The sequence below is a fragment of the Monodelphis domestica genome, chromosome 7 (assembly GCF_027887165.1).
Source record: "Monodelphis domestica isolate mMonDom1 chromosome 7, mMonDom1.pri, whole genome shotgun sequence".
NCBI lineage: Eukaryota > Metazoa > Chordata > Mammalia > Didelphimorphia > Didelphidae > Monodelphis > Monodelphis domestica.
In genome coordinates this window covers 188083871-188101188 of record NC_077233.1, presented here as the reverse complement: position 1 = coordinate 188101188, position 17318 = coordinate 188083871, and the positions used below count along the sequence as shown (strand labels likewise).

General features: G+C 35.1%; 1 protein-coding gene across 4 annotated transcripts in view; it reads left to right on the top strand.

The window, feature by feature from the left end:
* Window positions 1-17318, top strand: part of SNX29 (sorting nexin 29) — an 825026-nt gene that overhangs the window by 476432 nt on the left and 331276 nt on the right. For all 4 annotated transcript variants that reach the window (XM_056806180.1, XM_056806179.1, XM_056806182.1 and 1 more), the window contains one exon: window positions 9569-9685. In XM_056806180.1, the coding sequence (XP_056662158.1) occupies window positions 9569-9685 (117 nt within the window). The remainder of the gene's footprint in view (window positions 1-9568; window positions 9686-17318) is intronic.

The following is a 17318-nucleotide window of genomic DNA, read 5'->3' as shown; positions in this document are numbered from 1 at the left end:
GAGTATTGATTCTAAGATGAAGGTAGTTTTATATATTGTACATACATACTTATGTTTGTACACATATATATTTGTATATACACACACATAAAGTTAATCATAATTTGTCTGTAGAATTCATGTTCAGTGAAATTATGTGGCAGTCTATGCTCTTCATCCCTGCTAGCTGCTTGCCTGAGAGATAATATTGCTGTTGAGTGAAACCAGGAGGAAATTTTTTCCATTATTTTGCATTTTCATTTTTATCTGCAGAGAAAGGGAAGATGTACATATGCACATACTTGTGCACACATATATATGTGTATTAATGGCTTAGACAAGGGGGAATGTTATTATTGTCATGTAGTTTTAGAGATATAAGATATAGACATGTTTCATACTTCACCTAAAGTCCTTATTTTGCAGATGAGGAAACTGAAGTCCACAGAAGTAAATTCATTTTGTCCAGGTCACATAATATCCTTGCTCAACAGTCTTTTGTTCTTACCTATCAGCCATGATCCTTCTCCATAAGAACTTTCCCACTATTCATCATATTTTTGCTTTCACCATTGATTATGACATGCTTGTTTGGTAGGTAAGGAATGCGGGTAAAACTAAATCTTTGAGGTACCTCAAATATAAATGGAGAGTCTAATATCCCATTCTTGTGTAGCTTAAATAAAAAAGAATCATGATAGGAATAATTTATGTTTGCAGTCTCCTGTTTAAAAGCTATTCCTGAATCTTAATTTTGATTTCCTTTTATCCCGAAGATGTAAAATATCATATAGGGATTCTTAGTATTATAAGAATCTATAACATAGAATAATATGACATGTTTTACATGGATGTTATATATATATGTATATATATATATGGGGATATATTAAAATTAATAGATTTAATAATCAGTTTAGTTACAGTGTTCACTAAAGGTAAGTATGGTAATTTCATTGGTTACTGGAAATTGTTATTACAGATTTGATTGGCTTTTTGTCCATGAAATGAAAGCATTATCTGATGTGGTCCAGACAGTTTTATAGCTGCAAGAGAGAAACTGGGTTTTGGCAGCATAGGATAAACACAGGGAGCTGGGATGTTTCTATGTTTAATGCATTTATGGAAAATGGTTTTTAACACAATTCTTCCCATTGCAAAAAATCAGCTTTGGAAATGGCAATGGAGTTTATTTAAGGATCCCATTCCAGGGTGCATATTAGCAGGTATTTAGCAGTAGTATTGGCAGTTTTATAATTCCTACCTACTATGTGGTAAATTGGTTCACAGCCTTTAGTAGGCTCATGAAGAGCTGATGTGATTTCAATTTGGAAATGTTCACAAAAGTGTTATTAGAGAGACTGTGTTTGCTAGAGGCCAAAAAGAGATAAACTGAAGTCTTTTAAGTAGAAAAGAAATTTGAAAATTGGGTATATTAATTTCAGATATGAATAAAGAAAAGAATGATTAGGAATAAATTATTTTTCATTTTCTAATTATATGATTATTGCTAGATGTTTTGTCAGTTTTATACTGTAGTTGAAGCCTATTTTTAAAGAAATAGGGACTATGGGAATAGGGTCATTTCTGGTTGTGTGAAGCTTCACAAGTTAATAGAGAACTAGAATGGGAGCTTAGAGCATAATGCTAGGCTTGTTGCTCCTCTGGAGTTATATATTCTTTGTTTTCAAGGAAGAAACATAAAACTTGCCTTCAATTTTAAATTTCATGTCAGGGTAAATGATCTCCTCTAGCCATCCTTTATCATTTATTGAGAACATACAATGTAAAAGTTGTTTTGAATTGATACAGAGAAATATGATATATGTCCTTCACTTAAGGAATTCATTCCTTTAAGACATTTGACCTAAATAAGATACATAATATTAAATTAGCAGGTTATGTAACTATTATTTTCATTGTCCAAATTACTTGGTCAAAAACTATTTATTAACAATATCACATATAGGGGCTATACAAAGAATCATATGGATTAAGTTTTAAGGATCCTTCAGAAGCTCCTAGATTAAATCCAACAAAAAAAGGCAACAGTATATGAAGGTGACAACACAAATAGTGAATATGTACATGAATACATTAAAATATTTATTAGATTAAAATATAACCTGCTGTTGTATTGATGTTGAACCATGCCAGTATTGGTATTTTTATTATAAATGAAACTAGTAGACATAAATAAATTGCAATTAAATGGAGGAATGGCTTACAGGTTCTCCTTGAGGAGCTAAATACAGGGGTTGATAAAAATAAATTTCCTTATGCATTCCATGGCAGTAAGAAATATCATTTCATGGGAGATTGATCACCTTGTCTGACAGTGTTCACAATGAATGTAAATAAATAGACCACTATGGAAATAATTGTATCTTTTGCATTATCATCTGTTGTAGAAAATAAAGAAATAGAAACCTAATGAGCCTATGTCATTTATTCCAAACTCAATGTGTACCTTGATGCTTGATGACTTCAATGCCAGGCTGAGCACAGGGGAAGATTAAGAAATATAAGGTGGCAAAAATTTGTAGCTTATATAGTAAGCTTCCATTAACATGAATAAATGTAACATGAATAAATGTACTGTATGTTGGAAATAATGAGGAACTAATAATCCATGGAAAATAAAGTTGATTGTATTTTAACAGACATGAAACCTTTGGTTACAGATGATGGAATCATTTTGAATCACTTGCCTGTGTTCAGGTAGCCCATTATAGAGATAAAAATTAACATCAAATTGGAAGAAAAGACAAAAAAAAAGATTATATATTTGGTGCTAAAATGGACTCCAGTGATCCTGAGCTATTCAAATAAGTCATTGATTCTGAAAAATGAGAAAGGGGCTAAAGTATAACATTGACTTTGATTATCATAATTTTATTTAGTTAATGAATATAAATAATTGGTAACAGTGAAATAGTACTTTACTCATTATCTCATTTGATTCTCAAAATAGCACTTGAAAGTACTAGAGCTATAGCTTTTTTTTTTTTTTTGGAAGGGGTTGTTTTTTGTTTAGACTTATGATATAAATTAGTATGGAGAATTTCCAGTGTGGGAAATCCCTTCCTTGATGCAGATCAGCAACCCATATGGACAAAAATTAAATAGATATCTTTCCATAGTGATAATTTCTCATCACTGAAGACAGTGAAATCATCAAATTTGAAATCTGGCACCTGAGTATTACATATGTTCTATGAGAAAATTGAAATGGCACTAAAGAAAGTGAAAAATGGAAGAGTCACTATACTCAACCAAGTGTAAGCAAAAGAAATGCCTATTCTTCACCCAAGTATTACGACATGCTGTGATGGATCTAGACCTGGGCGTCTACATCAAATACTGACTGGATGGCTCACTATTCGACTTTCGCCGCCTTGTAAACCTCAAATTTCCTTAGACTTATAAATGTTGGAAATTTCACCATTGGGATATTTCATACTTGGAAAATTTCTTACTGATAGTCTATTGGAATGGGAACTCCATTGGCATGGGAGGTTCCTTCTCTTCCCTTCTTAAGATTACTTTAGGACAGAAACCCTTTGCTGAACAATGGAAAGGACTTTGACCTATGCTTAAGCATAGAACAGGAATTTCTTTGAGTCTTGATTGATTTTAGAATTGATACAATGGAGATACTTGGAATAAATCTCCACCCTATTCAGTCCTAATAGGATTGAGTAAGGGGTGCAGCCTAGATCAAAATTTAATTATTCCAATCTCTACCATACTCAAGTTAACAGGATTTAGAAAGGGCTGTAGCAAAGGAGTAAAGATTTAATCATTTGAAAATATGACCTTCAACAGACATGTGCAAAAGCCAGAAACCTCTGGGCGGTCCTGGGTTAAGCTAGAGCCTCCATTGGCACAGGGAAATTGATGAACAGTGATTGGTAGATGGGAGAAAGGAGGGGAGGAACTTGGATGGTTTCCTTAAAGATAGGGGGTCTGAAGACTCCAGGGGAGGGGAGAGTTGGTCGGTGTGGTTCCTGTGGCTCTGAGAAGGCTTGCTCTGAAGGAAGCTGAAGGTGGGGGCCTCTGAGACTGTTTCTCCATTTTGGACACGTGAGTAATAGGGACTGATCTCTTTTCTTTGCCCCAGCTATCTAAGGGCTTGGGCCTTTTGGCCCAGCCTAAACAGAAGGGGTATTTAAGCCCTATTCCCTTCTCTCCCTTTTTCTCTCTCTCTATCTCTAATTCCTTTCTTACTCCTATTGTAATTAAACTCCAAAAAAGGCTGATGGCTGACTTGAGTTTTTTATTTAGGAATTACATAGCTGATTCCTTGGCGACCTTAAATTAATATATATGAGTCCTTTAAAGTGATTCCCTTGTAACAGCCTGACTGCAAAAACAAAGACATCAGAGAGACTCATCCTGGAAGCTCTCTTCACAGATGACTGTGCTCTCATGGCCCACCAAGAAAATCATCTCCAAACCACTGTGGACAGGTTCTCCACCACAACAAAACTGTTTGGCCTGACTATCAGCCTCAGCAAAACAGAGGTGCTGTTCCAACCTGCACCAGGGAGGCCAATGAACCAGCCGTGCATTACAATTGACGGCACACAGCTTTCTAACGTCAACACTTTCAAGTACCTGGGCAGCACTATCGCCAACGACGGGTCCCTAGACCATGAGATTAATGCCAGGATCCAAAAGGCCAGCCAGGCACTCGGGCGGCTGCTCTGCAAAGTCCTCCAATGCAGAGGTGTAAGCACTGCGACGAAGCTCAAAGTGTACAACGCAGTGGTCCTCAGCTCGCTCCTGTACAGCTGCGAGACATGGACACTGTACCGGAAGCACATGAAACAGCTGGAGCAATTCCACCGACGCTCTCTCCAGTCAATCATGAGGATCTGATGGCAGGACCGAATCACCAATCAGGAAGTCCTCGACAGAGCCAACTCCACCAGCATCAAAGTCATGATCCTCAAAACCCAGCTACGATGGTCTGGACACGTCATCCGTATGGACCCACAGCGAATACCAAGACAGGTATTCTATGGTGAACTGTCAGCTGAACTCAGGAAACAAGGCCGACCAAAGAGAAGATTCAAGGATCAGCTAAAGTCCAACTTGAAGTGGGCTGGCATTACACCAAAGCAACTAGAACTCGCTGCCTCTGACAGAAGCAGCTGGCGAACCCACATTAACCATGCCGCCGCCACCTTTGAAGATGAACGACGTCGACATCTTGCCGCTGTGCGTGAACGCCGACACCAGGCCACAGCCGCACCTCCCATAACAACTGGCGTCCCATGCCCCGTGTGCCACAGACTCTGCGCCTCAGCCTTTGGACTCCAAAGCCACATGAGGATACATCAATAGATGATAATGCACAAAGACAATAGTCATTCTCGGTCACCGAGAGACTACCACTACCCCTGTTTTCAAAATACAGGGATAAATTTTCAGGCTAGTATAAAGAAGGGAAGTTACTAAATGATCTGAAAAGATTAATGGTGGCATTAATTTAAGTGATATTGTACAGTAGCAAATAATGAATACTCATGTCTTTAAAATCTTTGAGAATGATTTATAAATATAGTGAGGATATTCTTAATGAAAAATTTTGAGAGAATAGACAGACTTTCAGAGAGAATTTTTAAAAATATTGACATAAAGATTCCCATTAAACACCTAGACAAATTCCCATTCAAAGTTTCATCATCTCCAGTTTGTTTATTCATCATTTATTGTAAAGAAGGTTTTTAATTTTGAAAATTTTAAATTTAATTTGAAAATTGGCCTTTAAATTTGAAAAGACAGAACGAATATTGACTATTTTATTTGACTAGAATTTTGTTACCTCACACTAATGATTTATTCACTTTGTTGTAGTTATTGTGTTCTGGCTGTTTTTTTTTTTAACCTCCATTATTTTTTATGGTTCTTTTTTTTCTGAATACTTCATATTCTTCATCCACTGTGATTTACTAATAACCCATTTCATTAAATTCTATTATTCAGTAATTCCCCAATTATTGGATACATTTTATTTCTAACTTTGTTATAACAAATATTGCTACCATGAATAATTTTGTATATATAGATTATTTTTATTCCTGTTTTGAGAATCTCTTTGGAAAGTGGAATTTCTAGGTCTAAGGGTATGAAAAAAATTGGTAAATTTTTAGCATAATTCTAAATTAGTCCCCAGTATAGTAGAACCAATTTGTGGTTCCAGCAGCAGCGAATTAATATGCCTTTATTTCCATAGCACAACAATAAATTATCTCATGTTTTATTTTTTTCTCGCTTAATGGTATGAAGTCTACTAGATTTGAGAAGTAATTTTCTTAAAGAAACTGCATCTTTAGTCATACAATTGACTAACTATATCACAGCATCTTTATGGTTACTGATTGTAAAAGCAGTATACAGCCTTAAGGACTCTTTTACAACAGGGAGCCTACTGAGCATATTTCATATAGAGATTATAAGAAATTTCTATTTAATATATATGCATTCAAATGCCATATCAGTACTTATAAAAAGGGAAAAAATATTCAGCAAATCAGTACAAGTATGAGCAGTGACACAGATTGGAGAACCAAGAGAGAGCAGGGTCTCTAAAGTCAGAATAGCAAGAGAGGGAGAAGGTTGATTCACTGAGTCAAAAACTGTACAAGGCAAGTAAAAGGAGGATTGAGAAGATGGTGGCTGCCAGGTGACTCAGTGGATTGTGAGTTAGGCCTAGAGATTAGGTCCAGGGTTCAAATTTGGTCTCAGATACTTACTAGCTATATGACCCTGATCAAATCACTCAATTTCCATTGCTTAGCCCTTGCCACTCTTCTGCCTAGGAACCAATATACAATATTGATTTTAAGATGGAAGGTAAGGGTTTTAAAAAACAACAAAAGAAGAAGAATCTTTTAACATTTTGACAAGAGCCTTTGGGCAAATTTGTAGAGAACAGGTTTTTGAGAGTCATGAGATTTGGATCTTGATTTAAAGGATGTAAAAAAGTATGTGGAAGGCCTTTAGATAGCTTTTTCTGGAGTAAGTTTGAAAGGGATTGAAGATATGGATGACTGCTTAAAGGAGTGGGAGAAATGAGTGATTTTTTAAAAAGTATGGTCAGACTTTTGCATATTTAGAGATAGAAATAAGGAGCCAATTGATAAAGAGTGAGGACAGTGAAGTAGGGAGCAATCCAAGGGACAAGTTACTAGAGAAGATTGAAAAGGGAGAGATCAAGGGCAGAAAGCTTTAATCATGACAGAGAGAAGAGTCTCCAGTTCTTCATCAGATGCTGCAGCAAAGAATAAAAGAACAGAGGTTGCTGAGTGGTGGAGGATGAAGGAGGATCTAGAGGTGACAATGAGGAGCAAGTAGTTTGTCTGTTCTTCCTCTTGGCTCTGTGTGTCAGGATCATGAGGGAAGGTGTACCTTGTAATAGAGCCCAGGATCTTAGGGGAGTAGTCAGGTCTCTGATTAAAGGAGTATAGAAGGACTAGAAGTTTGAAAGGGATTGAAGATATGGATGACTGCTTAAAGGAGTGGGAGAAATGAGTGATTTTTTAAAAAGTATGGTCAGACTTTTGCATATTTAGAGATAGAAATAAGAAGCCAATTGATAAAGAGTGAGGACAGTGAAGTAGGGAGCAATCCAAGGGACAAGTTACTAGAGAAGATTGAAAAGGGAGAGATCAAGGGCAGAAAGCTTTAATCATGACAGAGAGAAGAGTCTCCAGTTCTTCATCAGATGCTGCAGCAAAGAATAAAAGAACAGAGGTTGCTGAGTGGTGGAGGATGAAGGAGGATCTAGAGGTGACAATGAGGAGCAAGTAGTTTGTCTGTTCTTCCTCTTGGCTCTGTGTGTCAGGATCATGAGGGAAGGTGTACCTTGTAATAGAGCCCAGGATCTTAGGGGAGTAGTCAGGTCTCTGATTAAAGGAGTATAGAAGGACTAGAAGTGGGTGAAAAGAATATTGATGATAGAATGAAGTTTCAGAGAATTCAGAGGGCAGAACGGAATAGGCACTTGAGAGGGTTAGGTCTTAAGTGGATAGTGATGAGTGAATAGGGTGAGATTGGGAGACTAGACTGTTGGGGTCTTTGAATGATAGGGATAAAAAGAGGATATGGAAGTTTCTTAGCCATATGATGGGAAAATAAAGCTTCTTGGGGCTCTTACTCTCAAGGATAATTCATTGAAGAGGACTGTAACAATTATTTGTTTTAAGTATCAAGAAATACCATGGAACAAAACAGAGAAATAATTAAGTGTTAGACTATATGTGAGGCACTGTGTTATATTTGGGTTTGAATCCCTGCTCAACTATACACTACTTTGTTTAACCATCACAGCTTCTCTGATATGGAATTCAATTATTTATAAAACGAGAGGAGAGGACTAGGTACCCTGTAGAACCTTTCCAGTTCCAAATCTAGGATCCTGTGAGTAGGATAGATTGTACACCCAATCTCTTTTCTTATAATTTTTTTCTAGTTCAGTTTAGTGTTTACCACCCTAGGACATAAAAGAGTTCTCATTCAATGAAATTATATAAAAGTATAAATATTTACCTGATATGTTCAAGGAAAGGCTTTGTAGTTTAATTGGACCATACAATAATGGGTATATGGAGGGTAACATGAGAACAGGATAGTAGGACAATACTGGGTGCCAAGAATGAGGTAGAAGGGTGGCAGTGGATACCTTAACAGAGCTACTGGGAAGAACAGGGAGGGACACAACCAAAGATGCCACCAGAGCAGGAGGAGAGAGACTCCACTGTAGTCTTAGAAGATGCTATCCTTTAGATTTGGCACATTGTTATACCAAGCTTTTGCTACTTTTCCAGGTGCAGTGGATAGAACACCTGGCTCCACCATCATCTAACATATTAGAATAGCTCAGAAATGTGGAAGGGACCTTAGGAAGAGGAGAGGCATCACCTCATTGATGAGGCTAGGACACTTGAGGCCTTTGGCACAAAAGTTTTCAGGCCTAGAAATATTGAAAGAGGTAAAGGGTACAAGGCAGGAGAAGGAGTCATGAGATAACCACACCAGTGAAGTTAGGCGCAGAAAACCAAAGGGTTTGTGGACTATCATACTATATAGCTATCTAAGAACATAATATATAACTAAAAGGTGGGTTTGAATGTTACCAATTTATTTATCAAGGAAACATCTATGTTTTTCTTCTGAATTAATTTAACTTTTGTGAAATTTAATTCTCTGGTTAAATTTTGCAAGAGAGAGTAGTTAGATTTGGAGTCAGAGGATCTGGATCTGAATTCTAGCTCTACTAGTCATTGTCTTATTTTAAGTCACTTTACCTCATTTGGCTTTCAGTTTACTTATGTGTTAATTGAGTACAGTTTATTAAATTTTTTTTCCAGATTCAACTTTATTAATCTATGATCCAATAGTCCTAAAACTAAGATTATTATTTGACCTAGAATTATGACATCTTGAGTTTTGCTCCTTGCTAATAGGCTTGTTTCTTTCATTTTATTTGTATATTTGGTGCCTAATGTAATGCCTGGTCATGTAAAAGATGCTTAATAAATACATGTTGATTAATTGATTGGATTTGTATATTTTTCAGGTGGCAGAAATGCATGGAGAACTTATAGAATTCAATGAGCGACTGCACAGGGCTCTGATTGCTAAGGAAGCTCTTGTATCCCAGATGAGACAGGAACTCATAGATCTTCGAGGACCTGTAAGTATTTTATATATGAAACTACCAAGATTTATAGTTAGAATATTTAGCAAACTTTGAAGTGGAGGCACTTCATAAAGTGAGTCCAACACCCAGAATTTCAATGATTGGAACTGTGATTTATTAATAAAAGAACAAAAAAAGAATCTACCAGCTGGGACAGACTTCCCTAGTGGAAGCTGCAGTGGACTACATTTTGGAAACAGTTTATATTGGGTTACAAGATACAAAGTGATTTCCTTATACATATAGGTTCTTAATCAAACAAAATCTTATCACCGACACAGGAATGTAGGTTCGGAGATGAGGAGACAATCCTCAATTTTATGTGGGGACTGTTATTTAGGGGTTGTTTATATTCACATCCATTTAGTCACCTAGCCCTATTTAGTCATATGTTTTCTTGCTTCCATCCTGACCTCTTTGATAGTCCTGAAATTCCTTTTGCTTTCCTGCCCTTTCTAATTCTTACTCCCAGGCTAAGTAGAGACTGATCTGCTGTCTGCATAAACAGCATGACCTCCTGGGGGAGGGAAGTTAGGTCTGTTCCCTAAAAAATGCTGGCAGGGATTTATCTGCTTCATGTATTTCAATTTTACTATCCTCCCCTTTTGGCACTACTTCAACTTCAATTTATTCAGTCAGTATAGGTGTAAAACTTTTGGTTTTCCCTTTTGAGTGCCCTTTCAGTTCTGATTACATTAGAGAAAAAGTATAGTATCACTTATTTCTCTTTTTTATATCTTATATTTTCTGTGATTGAAAGGTAGCATGGAGTAGTAAATAGAAAGCTGGTTTGGAGTCAGAAAGATTTAAGTTTTGTTTTTGAGAAGCTGCATGACTATGGGCAAGTCACTTCTTTAATTTATAGATGAATTACAAATCTGCCTTCATGAAGGAGTTTTTCCATTGGGGTTTCCTCACACTAATGACATTTTCTTGATGAATTCATAGAATTTATTATTTATTTATTTTGACAGTAAATGGTCAATAAGCATGTATTGACTTTAACTTCATTTCTAAGTATTTTAAAAATGAACGGAAACATAGAAAATGATTATAATAGCTTAGTAATTACTCCCTCTGCAACTTACTTTTTTATCAGTTCCCTTCTATATTTGTGTATTTTATTCTTTTTTTACAGCTATAGTCAGTGTATCTATTATCTACTTCTATTTTATTCATCTCACATTACTTCATAATTAGTCTTTTCAAATTTCTTTACTTATTCTCTATTTTTATTTTAAATTATTTTCCTTCACTTAATTGATAGAGACCAGGTTCTGTTTAGTCATTCTTTATCCATTCTTTGTATTTCCAAATAATGCTGTTATCTATCTTTGTTTTTTTTTTCCTTTAGGATAACATGCTTAGCTTGTTTTCCTCACAATGGAATTATTGATTCAAAACATATATTTATTTTTTTCACCCATGTATTTCAATATATGGGTAAGAAAGATTATTAATTTATCATTTCACCAAATAAGTAAACATTTTCATACAACTTTGCCAAAACTGAGTTTTCCTGCTTTTGGTTATTTTTGCTAATTCCTTTGTATTTTTCTTAGGGTACAAGTGAAACATTTTCAGTGATAGTTTAAATGTATGTGCATACTCTGTTGTAAGTTGCCTGCTCATATTCTTTGACCAAATAGCTAATGGAGACTAGATATTGCTTATGAGTTTTTTCTTTTATCAATTTCTTTTATGTTTTCAATGTTAATTTTTGTTAGTTATATTTGTCCAAAATTTCTCTGATTTTTAATATTACAGGTAGTTTTATCATTCAGAGCCTTATACTTCTCTTAAAATCTTTTATACCTCATCTCCAAAAATTTCTCCAACATGATTAAAAGATAAAGATATATTTGCTTTTCACAAATGAGATGCATAAGTTTCATTTTCATAACTTTTAATAGTTTTTTTTTTGGTCAAATCTGTGATCTACCTATAATTTTCTATGGTATGTGATTTGAGATGAGAGATGTAAAGTATTTTGATTTATATCTATCCAGCTTTTTACCCAGTTCTGGTAAACATTTATTCAATAATGAATAATTTATTCAGCATTCATTTCCTACTGGTATTTAAAGAACTAATCTTTTTGATGTCTAGTATTTTGTTTCTATTTTTGGAATTTTCTCTTTTCCATTGCTTTATTTTTTTAATTTTTGCCCAATACCAGATAATTTTGATTTTAGCTATTTTATTTAACACTTCAGTGTCAAGGAAGGGAAAGGTTTACCTTTGTCAGCCTTTTTTTTTTTCTGTTTTCTTGTAGTATTCCTTGATAATCTTACCTGCAATTTTTTCCATATAAGTTTTGATGCAATGTTATTCAGTTCTATAGAGAAAATCATAAGCTCTTGATTTGCATTATCTTAAATTTCTAAATTAATTTGCAGGCTGCCATTTCCATTATCATGCTTTAACTCATCCTTCAACCTTGGATTTTCAAAATATTCATATCATTATCTTTAGTTTTTAAGTTTCCTTCATTCAGAATATATCCTTCTGCTATCTCCTACCATATGAACCATCCTATATAAAAAAGGATTTAAAAAGAGAGAAAAAAATTTCCAATTAAATTACCCAAAATATCACCCAAGTTTGATAGCATATGTACAGTCTTCAAAGGAAGGAGAGAAAGAAGTATATGGTCTCATCTCTTCTTTGTGCCCAATTATCATATTTTCAGGGAGTACATTTTAGAGTTTTTTGGTTATAAATATATATCAGTATAATTATTAACCTATTTTAAAAATATTTTTATAATCATCTCTACTAATTCAATATTTTTATAATCATCTCTACTAATATCATGTTCATTTCTATATAAAGTGAGTCCATAGGCATGTTTTGTCTTCCTATTATTGGAACTGATCTTTTAAAATAATACCTTTTTTGGTTTTATTGGTATGATTCTGAAATTCAATTTTGAATTTATTAATGAATGAATTTGTTAATTTATTTCATGTATTTTAACACTGAAGAATTTAGTACCATTGCATTTTCCTTGAGACCAGTGAATTTTCTCATTAAACAATCACGTTAGCTATAAATAATGATATTTTAACTCAATTTCCTTCTTTTTTTTGGCCTCATTTTCCTTGTTTATAAAATGAGCTGGAGAAGGAAATGGAAAACGATACCACTCTAGTATCTGTCCCAAGAAAATCCCAAATAAGTCATGAAGAGACTGACAATACTGAAATACCTCAAGAACAACAATGTCCTTCTGACTGTAAATCTCTGACCATGTAAGATGGAATAGGGAGGTGGGAAGGAAGGCTGATGTAGTTAAATAGCCATTTGTTTGAAAAAAAGATACTTTGATCTGAGATTTACTAATAACAGTTATTTATTTAGTAGAATTCAAATTCCTTAGTGATTCTCCCTGGGATATGGGTGCCAAGACACTAATGCCACCTTTGACCACAGTGGTAATAGCCTTGGGTCTAGGGAGTGGAGGACATTCCCTCTGGTTTTGACCATCTGGAATCCTGGTATTCAGTCCTGAGTGCCACACTCTGGGGAAGGGCACACTGCAATCTGTATAGGAGAGTAGCCCAGTTGGAGTACGTACTTGGGTGTGAAATAGATATTTTGTATTTTTTTGTGCACAAATTTCTTTTTTTATTCATTCTCTATTTTCCCCCTTCAGTATTATGAATGGATATAGAATCTCTGGATGTGCATTGGGCAGTTCTCTAGGGCTTTATTCATGATGTCATAAACTGGTCTTCATATGCATTAGAGAAGGGCATTTACCCACTGGGAATTTCCTTCATTGGTGCTTGCATATGATAGTTATAATAGAAGTTTTTCCAATACTGAACAATGTTTGTCTTCCTGATTTCTATCCTGCTTAAGAATGATTATTTTGAAAATGTGTTCTGGCCTTTTACTTCTTAAATTATCATGTAGAGTTTTTGTGTTTATATTTGTTAAAGAGATTAACTTGCAGTTTCTTTGTATTATGTGACTGGGTTTTAAAAATCAGTACCATAGTTCTTTAATAATAGTAATGAGGTAGCATTTCACTGTTTTTAGAAACAGTATCAGAATTGTTTTGTTCCTTAAAGAGTTGGATACATTCGTCTATAAATCCATTTGGCTCAGATGGTTCTTTTTGCTGGGTAATTTATTGTGAACTTTTTTTTTCCCCTAATGGTGGGCTATTTAAGTTTTTATTTCATTTTTCTTGTCATTATTTTTGGTAATTTACATCTATTCAAATGGCCAATCATTTCATTTAAGTTCTACAATTTTTTTAGGACAAAGATGCATATATTATTCCTTGATAGTCTTATTGTCTTTTATAATTGTTTTAAGCACTCCTGTTTTCATGTATAATTTTGGTGATTTGTGTTTTCTCTTTCCATTTTTAATTACACTTGCTAATGCTTTATCAGTTTCATTGCTCTTTAGAAAGCCCAGCTTTTGATTTTACTTATTAACTGAAGTGAGTTTTTAATATGTTCTATTCCATCTTCATTTTTTTCTTTCATTTAGACATACTTTTTTTCATAGTGTTCTGTGGCAGAGATTAAATTTAGATTTTTTTTTTCTCTTTGGCATTAAGAATTTCTTTGATTGTATGCCATACATTTTGATAAATGCTATCTATAGTATTATATTTCAAATATTCTGGTATTGCTTTTAATTTCCCTATTAGGCTAGTTGCTATTTAATAATTTATTATGTAGCAATATATGTTTTAATTATAGTATTATTTAATTTTAATTTTTTGAGCTCTTCTCTAAATATTTTAGAATATATAACATCTTGTTTTTGGAACTTGCTCAAGTTTAATCAGTTTTTGTGAAAATTCTTTGTTCACCAAAAATATTTATTCTCTGCTTCTTTCATTTAGTTTTCTTCATATGTTGTTTATTTTTAGTTTAATAGATAGTTATTTCCTGACTTTTTTGTTAATCTTTTTATTTCAATACTTTAGAAAAATTGGCAGGTGTTGTGAAACTCATGGTCTTAGAGAGTTGTCTGACATCTCTGGTATTCTTAATATAACAATAGATTTAAAATATTGTCTTTGTTGAGAGTTCTTTCTGGTCAGTAGGAACCTTTTAAATGCTGAATTTCAGTCAATATTTATACAAGATGTTGTTTTTCCCCTTTTTATAAATAAAATGTCTGCATTTGTAGGCTATGTAATCTTGGGATTGAAACTTATGCTTTTATGACATCTATAATTTTTGTCAACTCAGCTATTTTTGATTCTAAATGGTACTTTGATACATAATTCCTTATTCCTCCTCAACAGTTTAGACTCTTTTCTTTGTTTTTTTTTAATCTTTCTGAAACTTAATAGTCTTGGAGAAATGAATTTTGGATTTTTGGTGGTTGGGTAATATGTTTTTTTCCAGATGTTCATTTCTTGTTTATTTTTGGATTTTTCTCTATTTTGTCTAACTGTAAGCCACCACACCTCCACCCCTAATTGGCCACCACATGCCTTTTTTTCTCCTTTGAAAAGGCAACAGATTAAGTCTTAATAGTGCTTGTGATCAGTTTCTTCAAGAAGATAATCAAGTTTTGTTTTCTTTCCTTTTTGTGGCTTCTAGAATAGCATTTGACATACTGTTTGACTTCATGACTCTATTTTAGAAGACTTTAATTCATTACTGTATTGTCATCCATCATTTATTCAGTTTTTTTTTGACAATTTATAATTTCTTTGATTTTATTCTAAGTCGTTGACCTTTTACTATGTCATTTTGCTTTTTGCTACTTCATTACTATAGTGGGGTTCAGGAAGGATACCTTTTGCGAGAATGCAAGACTCTGAAACTTGGCTTAAAAATAAAGACAAATTTATTAATTTGGAAAGTAATGTTGAATCTGACCAGGAGGCAGCATAAATGAAGCCTGCCTCCTAGGTGGAATAGCATGGGTGGAAGTGTTAGGGTCCCGGTTGTCGCCCACCACCATGGAAGACCAATAGACAGTGTAATCAGGCAAAGGGTTGTTTATTAGTCTGGTATGTACCAGGGGACTCAGCATAGAGTTCCCCCCAGGGGACTCAGTACAGAGTTCTCCCCAGGGGACTCAGCACAGAGTCCCTTTCTAGGGGTATGATTCTCACTTCGGGTGCTAGAGGTCCCGGGTTCAAATTACAAATGAGCGCCAATATGTTAGGGTTTGGTTTATTGCCCACCACCACGGAAGACCAATAGACAGTGCAATCAGGCAAAGGGTCGTTTATTAGTCTGGTATGTACCAGGGGACTCAGTACAGAGTTCCCTCCCAGGGTACTCAGTATAGAGTTCCCACTGTAGCCCATGAATCCAGAGGTTTATATCCCTGCTACCCACCAGCATGTATGGCCCTCAAGTCCTTATCTGGTACATACTATTGCTGGAACCTTGACATGTTTATGTTTTCTGATGGGGGTCTGTTTGGCCCCTAAGTTCTTATTTGGTACATACTGCTATTGGGACCTTGATATGTTTATATCTGCTTCTGGATGTTCTGAACTTCCATGGCTGAGCAGTTTCCTGCTCAAGCCTCCCTCAGAAGAGCTGTTCCTCAGGAGGACAGCAAGATAAGCACCAAGTTGCTCCCGGAATACCTCAGTTCCGGTGTTTTTATATTCTTTTACTGCAGTGAGGACCAGACTCTGGGGCAAGGGGTTGGGGAGGAGGTGAAGGAAGGCATGGGGGTGGTTCTCATGATTTGAAGGACAGATGGATGAGGTGTGTCTTTGTCCATCTCAAATCAATGGGACATTAAAGGCAGATAATCTTGTCTGAGTCCAGTGTTTTGGGTTGGGAGTCTGAGGGTGTAAGGGAGCAAAGGAATTTCCCAGATAATAGTTTGCCTGAGTTTCTAGTGGTTCAATGGCCATGCCAATTACTATCAGAAATCCAACAATCTTATTTATCTAAATTGTGCTTTTATCTACTTTTTGAGGAAATAGGATTTATCTCTTCCTTCACTAGTTATATTTTATCTTTTGTATTTCTTTTGCTATTTCTGGTGCTGATCAAACTTGCATTTTGCTTAGTTTTGTCCCTTGCTTCTTTTATGTTTTATTCTTTATCTAGTTGTAGTTTTTCTTTTAATTCTTCATTATCTGATGAAAAAGCTTCCCTTTTTCTCTTTGTTGCTTCCAGATGTTTTTATTTTCATTAATATTTTGGTAAACTGTTGATCTCCCCCCCCCCCCTCCCCAAACAAAAGCAACAGCAATAAGAAGATTGGATGAAGAGTGAATCAAAGCAGCAGATTTTTCTTGTTATCTATTACTGAAGCTGCTGCTGCCCAAGTGAACAGCTGTTTTGCTTTTGTTGACTGGGAAAAAACACAGAACTATTAAATAGTCAAAATCACTCTCTAATCAAGGGCAAAAGGGATTCAATGCAATAGTAGGCCTTCACACAGAGCTGTGTGTCACACACGACTGCACAGAGTACGAGGATTGAACTCTGACCACTCTGGACACTGACCCCTGGGAGTGCCACCATGCCAGATGACAACTCCAGGGAACAAAAGAATTTGAGAAACCTATATACCATTTGGGGAATCCAGGGGCAGGGAAAGATGATTGACATCACTATAGCTACAAGGAAAATAGGAGTGTTCAAACTACATGGACAGGATACAATCTAGC